The sequence below is a fragment of the Camponotus floridanus genome, unplaced genomic scaffold (genome assembly GCF_003227725.1).
Source record: "Camponotus floridanus strain SB8 unplaced genomic scaffold, Cflo_v7.5 scaffold6, whole genome shotgun sequence".
Classification (NCBI taxonomy): domain Eukaryota; kingdom Metazoa; phylum Arthropoda; class Insecta; order Hymenoptera; family Formicidae; genus Camponotus; species Camponotus floridanus.
The window spans coordinates 3,477,066-3,488,973 of NW_020229769.1; the positions used below are offsets into that span (position 1 = coordinate 3,477,066).

The 11,908-nt window shown below is 24.5% G+C and overlaps 1 protein-coding gene across 1 annotated transcript; it reads right to left on the reverse strand.

Annotated features, from left to right (window-relative positions):
- Window positions 1–1,466: 1,466 nt before the first annotated feature.
- Window positions 1,467–9,256, reverse strand: LOC105253908 (piwi-like protein Siwi). Its single transcript, XM_025413042.1, has 12 exons — window positions 9,130–9,256; window positions 7,895–7,983; window positions 7,420–7,446; window positions 6,986–7,055; window positions 6,577–6,672; window positions 6,192–6,400; window positions 5,913–6,098; window positions 5,651–5,818; window positions 4,751–5,030; window positions 4,269–4,621; window positions 2,536–2,944; window positions 1,467–2,372 (listed from the first exon to the last, which is right to left on the reverse strand). The coding sequence occupies exons 2-12, from the start codon at window positions 7,979–7,981 to the stop codon at window positions 1,732–1,734; spliced, it is 2,526 nt and encodes an 841-aa protein (XP_025268827.1). The 5' UTR covers window positions 7,982–7,983; window positions 9,130–9,256; the 3' UTR covers window positions 1,467–1,731.
- Between the last annotated feature and the right edge of the window lie 2,652 nt (window positions 9,257–11,908).

Genomic DNA, 11,908 nt, shown 5'->3' on the forward strand with positions numbered 1-11,908 from the left:
ATAGGATATCTGTCATTATGTCACACACACGCATGCACGCACGCACAGCAGCAGACACACACACACACACACACACACACATATATATATATATAGCAAATTGAATATAAGCAGAATTATAGAAAATTACAAACTGAATAATATATATGTAAATTAAATATATAACATATAAAGCATATTAATATATTAAATAATATATTAATATATAAAGCATACTTATATATTTAAAGTATAAATATATTTTTATAGAACACTATATGTATTAAATTTTTAAATTCCGACTTATCCAAGTCAAAAAAGAATATTAGAAATTAAGGCATATTTAATATCGTCATACTACGATGATACAAATGATCCTACTCTGTAAGAAATAAAAATTAACTTAATTTTTAATTTAATTTAATTTTTTAATATATCTAAGTTGATATGCAATTAATTATTATATTGAAAATATATTTTTATTAAGTTTAAAACAAAAATATATTCATAATCATAAAATTTATTACGGTTTCTTATTCAGAACATTTATAGCTTGTATTATTTCGAACGTTTTGCTTCCTTCAAACTCATATACTGCTATAATTGTGTTGATGACATAAATATGTATATGCTGTATAAGACATAAGTAAAATGCATTTTATGTATTGAAATAATAAGTATCTATTCAGCTCATTATACATGTATCAACATAAAATAAATGAATTAATCATGAGGAAAATATACTATTGTAACTATATAGTATAGATATAGTAATCATATAAATCTTAACAATCTTTTACTTTAAATCCAGACCTATCATTTGACTGCATGAAATTAAAATAAGTATCATATTTTTATATTAATAACGAATTCAGTTGAGTGCACTGGTGTATTTAAAGATTGTTTCAACAGCATAAATGACTAAAAATAAAATAATTAATTCTACGAATCATTAGTATTGAATAACAATATTGACTATGTAAGTATATAATAATAACTTGCAATACTAATTACCTTTATTTTAATTACATTATTGTAAATTTATGTCTTTAATGTGTACCAGTGTATCCAATCGAATTCGCTACAAATAATTTGATTTATATTTGTTCTTTGTTTCTCTAAACTATATATATGAAATAATGTTGATTGTCCGACTTCTTTGTTATAACTATATATTATGTATAAATGCATTTATATTCTTATACATAACTGTGTATTTTAAAAATATATGGCTAATAAAAACTTTTATAATTCGAAAATAAAATTAAAAGTCTATTTAAAATTGTTCATATATTTATCAGTCATCAAAATTCCATGTATCTAATATAATATTATTATACTATATGTACTATTAAAAAAAAAGTTACTAAGCTATATTTAATATCTGTATTAAAAATTTAAACTAATAGTAATTATTTTAATGTTCATATATTAAAGATGTTAAAAAGAAAAGGAAAAAAAAAAGAAAAAAAAACTATAGCATCTTATACAATGTGTTAATATCGTGTATCTATTTATAATAAATCAAATAGAATAGACTTTTTGGAACAATATTTGGTACTGTTATATAGGAAATCTTATAATCTAATAGTATTGCATACATCAAGCTCCAGGATATATAAAAATAAAATCATGAACACATTTAACCACTGTCTTCTTAATCATCTAAAAGTTATAAAAATATACTAAGTATAATACACTAAGCATAATATACCAAGTAAATCCATAATGAAAAGACATATTTATGTTATATCACAAGAAATACAGCTTATTTTCCAGCTGCGTACTTGGAGGTCGATGAAGAATTCGTCCCACTAAGAACGATAGCTTTTGTGCATAATGACAAGGCGCCGGTACTCGAACGGTACTTGAGCAATTATAATACATGTGTGTTAATTTGTAAGTTAAGTTTTGTATCACATCTACGTTTAAGCTTGTATTATCCGAAATAATATTGTACGAAGTTGGTGAAACAGTGCCTTGTCTGACATTTTGCGATACAAGAAAGAAATCGTATTTAAACGGGCTGGTTATAACATCATCAACGACAGTACCAATCTTAGGATTGTTTCTCTTCTCGAAAAGTCGAACGTTTACTCGTTTAGACACAATTATAAATATCATCTTGAAATTTGGACCATAATATATTTCTTCAAGCTTCTTTTTTAAACCTTCTACTTCATTTTCGCAAACCTGCGGTATTTGACCTTCACTGACACCATCACGATAAATTACAAGGTACATAGGTAAAGCCCTATTTAGAGAACGATAGGCTTGCACAGCCTTGCATACATTTGTACAAAGTTGCTCTACGAGCTCCTCGCTATTATGATATAAAGTAATAGAGCTATAGTATCGCGTCAGTGTTTGATCGATAGTTGCCACCATTGCCACTGTAATGTAAAAAATTTCATTTATATTCAATTTACGATTATATGAAACGTTATGCAGAAAAAATATACGAAATTTAGACAGTAAAAGAATACAATATAAATACAGAGTTTTCAGGACATTAAAATAATACATCTCTCAAAACGATATTTAAATGATACTTACGAAAATCTCTGCCCTTCGTGTTCGAATCGTGACATATATCAAAACCAATAGTCATTAATCCTCTTAAGGGCCATTCAATATACCAAGGTGCACCGCCCAATTTACAGTTCATCTGTATCGCTACTTTCGTAGCAATAGTCATGGCATTTCTTCCGTCCAAATTTTTTTGTAACATAACTTGTGATGGGACGGGTCTATCTACACAACATTTCTTTTTAATTGCTGCATAACGGTCAACGCGATTATTGCTCACTACGCAGAATACTAAGTCAGGCGTACTCCTGCTAAGAATGTGTTCGAGAATCTCGGCATATACGCTCGATTTATCATCGCGCAAATAATGTATTTGCGGATACTCAAATCGAAATGATATTCCATTTGATACTGTGCTTAGGTTAGCCAAAAACTTCTGTAAAATTAGATTAGCAAGATAAAGATAATTTGTATTAAAAAATAATTAAATAAATAATTAAATAAATAAATATATACAGGGTGTCCCTAAATTCGCGCCCACGGAGTACAAGGCGTGATACTTTAGGCTAAAAGAAATAACTTTTTCCTTTAGCAAAATTACGTGCGATAAGTAGTTTTTGAAGGAGAGCAGGTTGAAGTAAACCAATAGGCGTTCTGGTGTAAGTGACTCTCAGGGCCGGCGCGCGCGCTTCGCTCACTTGTATCAAATTCTTGACTAGTATTTATAAATAATGTTAAAACATTAATGCTTTGTTATAATTAGTTTACTATGAATTTATTTTTATGTTAGTTATGATTTTGTTTTAATTATACATATAATTAGTTAGATTATACTTAAGACTCAAATAATAAGAATCAACTTGAATACTGAACCGTGAATAAAAGAATACAATATGGAAAAAGATCACGGTTCAGTATTCAAGTTGATTCTTATTATTTGAGTCTTAAGTATAATCTAACTAATTATATAATACTATAATTAAAATAAAATCATAACTAAGATAAAAATAAATTCATAGTAAACTAATTATAACAAAGCATTAATGTTTTAACATTACTTGTAAATACTAGTCAAGAATTTGATGCGCCTGAGCGCCACTTACACCAGAACGCCTATTGGTTTACTTCAACCTGCTCTCTTTCAAAAACTACTTATCGCACGCAATTTTGCTAAAGGAAAAAGTTATTTCTTTTAGCCTAAAGTATCACGCCTTGTACTCCGTGGGCGCGAATTTAGGGACACCCTGTATATATATATATATATATATATATATATATATATATATATATATATAGGATGTTTCTAAAACTATCGGAGATAGTTGGAGATTTTAAGGGCGTATTCTAAAGATTAAAATAAGAAAAAAAACTCATATAAACATGAGTCCAAAAATGCTTTTCCTCCGAGTTGTAACCTCCTAAAGTTTAGGGAAAAAATCGAAAAATGTATCGTAACTCTCGGAAACTTTTTCATAGAACGTTAAAGTTTTGCACAGCATAATAATGAGCTAATTAATAATGAGCTTCATTTTTATGTGATTTTGACAATTTTTTCCCTCAACTTTAGAGGGCTATAACTAGGAGGAAAAGCATTTTTGGACCCATGTTTATATGAACTTTTTCTTATTTTAACCCCTAGAATACGCCCTTAAAATCTCCGACATCGTTTTAGAAACACCCTGTATATATTATTATATATATATAAAACTTAAATATACGTTATCCTTTATATTTGTTTTGATTAATTATAAATTATTCACCTTTACACTCTGATCATCTCGTTGGTTTGCAATTACTATCCACTGTTTCAAATGAACAGTATTGAATAAATGTGCTCTTTGCATTTGTCTCGTCCAATCTCCTTCTACACAGTTAATCTTATTATTCCTAGCAAATACAAGTCTTTCAGGAGCTAGTACACGAGCAGGAACTTCAAGTAAATTTTTTTCTAATTCCATATTCCAGTCTTTAAGTTCATCTATAACTTTTGTCTCTTTACGAAGTCTAATATTAAATCTCATCAGTTTTTCAATTCGAGAGTCGGGTGAGACACGAGTATGTGTAGCTAGTGCTCTCATAAGATGGAAATTTTCTCTCATACTATCAGTTAAACCTATAATATAAATAATTGAATTAGTGCACAATTTATACAAAACAAAAAATGTTACATAATATTTATCTGCCAAGTGAAAAGAATTTATGTATTAACAAAAGAAAGTATCGCAAAATATTCGCACACAACCTGTGGCACGGCACAATTCAGGAACTAGATAAACAAATTCTCCTTGACCAGCATTCCTTGTCTTTGATTTTGTTTTTGTCACTAACATTGGTTGTGTGCCATTTGTTATTGTGATATTGTATCTTTTTTTATAATAATTTTGATAAGATATACTTTCTCCAGATTTCATAGAAAATGTTGAAGAAGGACTTGTATCAAAATCGACATCTTCGATACGATATGTATTATTATTATAATCCGTAAGTACAATAATTCCAATCACACTGTTGCAAAACTCTTTCTGGAAATTTATATACAATTTATATACATACATACATATACATACATATATATATATACATATATATATATATATATATATGTATATATATATATATAATTTTATATAATTTATTATTGTCAGTATATATAAATATGAAAAATAATTTCTAATAACTATCATTTTTTTTATTTCTTTTCAAAGAGAAATAATATATCAAAGAAAAGAAATATCAAAATTCTTTTTTATGTACATTTAATCTATTTAGAAAACGTTAGTCTCAAATTAAAATCTTATATTTGCCAAAAGAATGATAGTTATTAGAAATTATTTTATATATTTATATATTCTAACAATGATAAAAACATTATATAAAATATACATATTTATGTGTATATATAATGACTTAAACATATATATGTGTATATATAACTTAAATTACTCATAAAGTGAGAAATAAGTGAGAAAGCATATATTTAGATAGATTTTAATTCACTTTACAATGTTGAATTTATCTTTAAAGGAAAAAATATGCCTCACATAAATTAAATCTTGTAAAACATTTATATACAAATATTTTCTATATGTATAAAATGAAATACGAAAATGTAAAGTATACAAATAAAAATTTTAATACTTACTCTATAATCCGCACCACGTCTATAGCAATCACTTAATATATCTAATAAAGTTTCTTGACGCATTACTTTATGCGTTACTTCAGCGCACATTAGTATATCATGTTCATATTGTCTGATAGATGTAATATATCCAGGCCATAATTCTAATCTAAATTGATGTATGTTAACCTATAATATATACAAAATCATTACATAACAACATATATAAAAATTATTAAACTTTCAGTAAAATGTAAATATATCAATATAAATTTTTATTAACCTTGTTTCGAGCGTCATAATATTCACGGCCAACCAGTTGCAATTTTAAATGTTCTAGGCATTTTCTCATTATTATATTAAAGAATTGTATATAATGTGGATCATCTCGCATCATGTCTCCAACTAAACGTATAACTATTTTAATAGGCATATCATCAGATTGTCTAGTAGACACCAATTCCACTTTCTAAAAATTTTTTGCATTTATTTATAAAAATGTTTGAATTATATATTCTATTTATCCAAATAGTAATATGAAATATTGATATATAATACTTACATCTGGTAAACGACAGGTTGTATACAAGATTGTACCATCGAAGATATAGGCACCAACTTTTTCTTTATGAAGTCTAAGCAAACCTTTTTTAATATATGTACGAGTTTCTTCTGGTTCAAAATCAACACGATATTTATAAAGACACCAATCAGGTACTGTAGGTACTTTAAAATGATTTGTTTGCAATGATACAGGTCTCCCAGACGTTCCTATAAATTAATAAAAATTAAAATTAAATATTACAAAGATATAATATAAATTGGTTTATATATATAATAATATTATTGTAAAAAAAAATTAAAAATGTGCTCTTCAATGTACAATTAATATAGATCATAAATTAATAAAAGGTTAACACACAATTTTTAAAAATTTCTATACAAACCTTTTTTAGTTACTAAATTTGCTGGTTTAGTGACATAAATAATTTCCATCTTGCGTCGACCACGTGTTTCTTTTGTCGATGCAGCATCTCCACTTTCTATAAATTATATATGAAGATTTTTACTAATTATAAGTTATAATTATAAAATTATAAGTACAAAGATATAATGTTTTCTCACATCAAATTTTCAAAAAATTTCTTTGATTTATATATTATTTAAAAATGTAAATTTTATATATTATATAACTTTAATATATATATATATATATATATATATATATATATGTATATATATACACACACACAAAATTAATAATTATAAAATAAGAATTTAAAAAATTCATAAAATTAATAATTAAAAAAACTAAGATGAAAGAATCTAATAAAAAGAGATTAGAAAATAAAATACCTGATTTAATTTTTACAGGAACAGTGGATTGTGATGAATATGTACTTGCACCATCTTCATGGCGGATATCCTAGTAATAACAATAACAACAATAACAATAACAACAACAATAATAACAATAACAACAACAATAATAACAATAACAACAACAATAATAACAATAACAACAGTAATAATAATAATAATAATATCATCTTTTATATTCACACATAAATCTTTTAAACTTGTGTACGCAAAAATTGTATATAAATAATTATAAAATTCTTATTAAAAAAATAAATATTGAATATAACATTTTCAAAATAACCTTTGAAATATTCCCTCTTCATGCATTATCATATCAATATTAAAATAATTATTTTTAATCTAAGTGTATATAATATCTAGCATAAAACAAAGCTAAATTATTGTCATATTATTAATTACATACTAACCTTTACTATTCCTTTTACAGAATATTCCTGTAACAAAAAATACATATTCAATTAAAAAGTATAATTAAGGGATACAATTTTATATATATATATAATCCAAATGTTCTTTTTTTCTTTCTCTCTCATTAATAAATAATAAATTTTATGCCAGATTTCTTTTTGATTATTTCTAATAAATATATAAAACTATCATAAAAAAAGATAATTATTTCTAAAAATTGAAACTAAAATAAAATATCGATGAAATATGAATGAAATATATTATTATTTTCAATAACAATACTTTAAAAAATTAATATAAATATAATAACTTAATATTAATATAATAACTAATCAATATTTAATACTAGATATTTGTAAAAACTAAATAAGTATAAGAAATGTAAATTATATTGCAATATATAATGTTTTTCAAATAACACTTGGAAAAACATGTAATTATTTAATATGATGTCTTATATTACTTTTAACTTACTGATTCTGAAGGTCTAGAGTAAGGTTTCTTACGTCCACTAGTTGATGGCTCAGAGGGGTCAAAACCTCTATCTCCTTGACGAGACATATCTAAAAATTTAATAATTTTGATAAAAACAAAATTATATATAAAATATTTCTGAAATAATTCGTCTAATTTTAATTCGTTTAATTTTATATTTTATTTTAATTATGATTTAAACGAAATGGATACATTTAAAAATATCTCTAAAATGCATCAGAATTTCTATTTAAAAAAAAATAGATAATTTTCTAAACATTTTAAATTACATAAAATAATTTTAAATAATATGCCTAAATACTACATATAAAAAGATATTAAATATAAAAAAATGGAATTATAATTTTTCAAATATTTTCTTATAAAATCATATTTTATCTTTTTATTTTATGACATTTTACTAGAAAAATCTATTTGGAAATAAATAAACTAGATAAGATACGAGATAAATTTGAAGAAATTATTTGTAATATCATCAAATTGCAATTTGTCAATAGTTGATTTTATTCAAATTATAATCAAAATTCAAAAAATTTATTCAGCAAATTCCAATATATAAGGAAAAAGTAAAAAATAATTATTTGCATATGTTAAGTTGAGAACAAACATAGATTTGCTATGTAATTTTGCAACTCCATTTTCTAAGACAGCATTTATTTGAGTAGGATATTCTCTTGTATTCTCTTGTATTGATATCATTATCTTATTTTATGGTTAATACAATTTAAAAATATTTATGTAATTGTATATCTTGGAGTACAGATTATATGATCTTATAGACAAAATGTAATTTTATAAGTGAAAAAAGAGAATATCTTTCATCTTTAATGTATTCCTACACATATATATAGAATTGTGTAGGACATACTTCCAAAAATCTTGGTTGTAATATCACGCAATATGTGTATTTTCGTAAAGTGTAATTCAAATTAACTAAAATTAAATAAATTCTTTTTTTATTTTTGCGCGAGAAAAAATATTCAAATTCAACGTTTGCTAGTTCTTTACAATTAATACGCCTTTTGCTTCTTTTTTGTTACGAATTTGGCGTGCTTTCAACAGTACGCGCCTTTTGTTTTCTTATGATTACGCAGTCCCAACACATGCTTGTCTACATCAACATAATGAGTCATATTGTCGAGATATTAAACGTAAAGATGACTGAAACTTCCAATCACAGAAATTATTCAGATATTTCAAAATCCCATACTCACTTGAAATCCTTGTATGACCTTAAAATGATTAGGTTTCACAACTAGAAAGCTTCCAAAACACGTTAATACATCCACTCACTGCTATGACCTGTATCGAAGTGACTGTGGTTTTTCACTCGGCGGATGAGCTCTTTTATTGCGTATTGTCTTCCAGGACCAATCACGTATCGCGGAAGAAAGACACGATTGGTTCTACTTTCGAATAAGTTAAGATAACGTACAAAGTATTGAAACAGAATAATTTTAATAGCATTGTATGTAATGTCACTCGCACGAGGTGCAAATATTAATGTACTACGAGAAATTGAAAAAATATATGAAAAGAAGAAAATCACACGTGTGGTAAAATTGAAAAACAATGCAATTAATGCGACATGAATTGGCGAATCAACGAGCAACATTTTCCCGCGCTAAATGAACTACATATATTCAATTTACAAGAGTCTCCCATAATGTAGAGTTGAGATTTTATATAAATTATATTTGTTGAAAGAAAAAAATCTGTTTCAAATCGGTTAAGAAATTATTAGATATTCATAATGATGGAACATTACATATAAATATGGCCAAAAACAAATCGTATAAAAAACTTAAAATTATTTGGAAGACGTTCCAAAATTTTTCTACTTTGTAAAGAGAATCAATTATACAATAAGTAATTATAAGCTAATTGCTTATAGAAAGCTCTCCACGATAATATATTTTATAGAATGAAAATTAGTCATATGTAATATACACATGTATATATATTTCAAACGTCATTGATACAATATTGATATATATATATATAGACATAAGATAAATTATAGAATTATATATAAATCAGAAAAATAATATTAATAGTTTTTTTTCAAAAAGAAAATTTGTTATCCATCATAAGTACAATATCATGGAGTATATTCTATTTTAATTGACACACCATTACATACTAGAATATATAACTTATTATTGTTAAAAGTTTGTTCCAGACATGTATTATATTATGTAAAATGGATTACTATATGCATGTACATATAGCCATTGTGCATTTTCTCTCTGAACATTATTAAAAACAAATTAAAATAGCGTTTTCCTAAGTAGTGATGCACTAACTTTTAAGTTACGTATGATGAAAAATCAGAATTTTTATCAGTAAAAGAAATACAAATAAATAATACAAATAAATAATGCTTATTCGTTCTTCAAAGAGAATTTATTATAATTTTAATGCGGTATTTAAATCTCTAAAGCTTTAAAGCTTAAAATAGATACATTGTAAATTGTCGAGAGAGAATGCATAATGTGGACATTTTATATATACTTATGTGAGATTTACTTCGACAAATATAAGAATGAATCACTTCAGCCTAAAATTGACTTTGAAACAAGAAAGATAATAGATTAATGAGAATGCTAAAAATTTACTGGACTATTATCGAAGTATTATATACTTTATCTTATAATATAAAATTAGAATCAGTGATATTATATATATTATATATATTATATATAGTTTACATAAAAATTAATTTTTAAAGCTACCACTATATCTTTAAACACAAAAAAATTATATTCACATCACAGGCTTAGGATCAAACAGGACTAAACGATTCACAGTTCATGATGTAATATCATCTTCATAGTCCACAAATAAAACTCAGAATCCCATATATTTAGTTCTAAACGGGACATTGCATAAAGATATACATCAAATTTCCTACATATTCTATTTTTTATATAAGCCAATAATCCAATTCTCATTTATATTTTTTATAAGCACTTATTCAATTATAATTTTGACTTACAAGAATGGTATATTAAAAGTCTATCTTTTTTTCCTTCCAATTTCAAAGCTGATTGTACAAATAATAATATATATGCCATATGTATATATCTGGCATGTTGTCTTTTACTGTTTTTATTTTTAAATTTTGTGAAAATTTAGAAGAAAATAATATATATTGTAATAAAATTAATAATGTAAAACAAAGAATAATACTATGACTTTCTGTTATCTGTGAAAGTAAAAATTAATTTGACTGAATAGATCAGAATGTATTATAATAGTTATAAAAAAAATTAATACAGCTCATATATATATATATATATATATATATATATATATATATATATATATACATATATATATATATATGTTAAAATTGAGCGAAATATCAATTATTTATGGATAAATATGATTGAGCACAGCACATACTACAAGTCAGTTTAAATATAATTTAAGTCTCACTGGTATGCTTTTACAATGGAAAAATTTTATATAATATATAGTATATAAATAAGAACTATATGTATTAAGCATAATTAATTTGGTCAATTGTTGAATAAAATGATATAATGATATCTTGAGTAAAACTACACTTTAGAAAGAGACATTTCTACGTTCCTATTTTTCTAAAAATAATGGATACATCTATATATTCTAATTTAAAAAATATCTGTAAAATATATTAGTAATCTCTAAAAAGAACATTAGCTTAAATATAACAAAATAATCAAATATCTAATATATAGGATATAGATTATTATTTTATAATGCTATAAGCATTTATCTTTATCACACTCATTTAACTTCTATATATTTACAATTTGATCAGGATTATCAATTGATTAAATTGGAGAAGATATTTGAAATTAATTGAAAAAAATAAAAGACTGGTATTATATTACATACTACTTTATAAACTATATACGCAATAAAAAAAAAATGAAAAAACAACAACTTACATTTATGTTATAAAACAAAGATGATTTAAAAATGAAAGAAATACACAATCATATT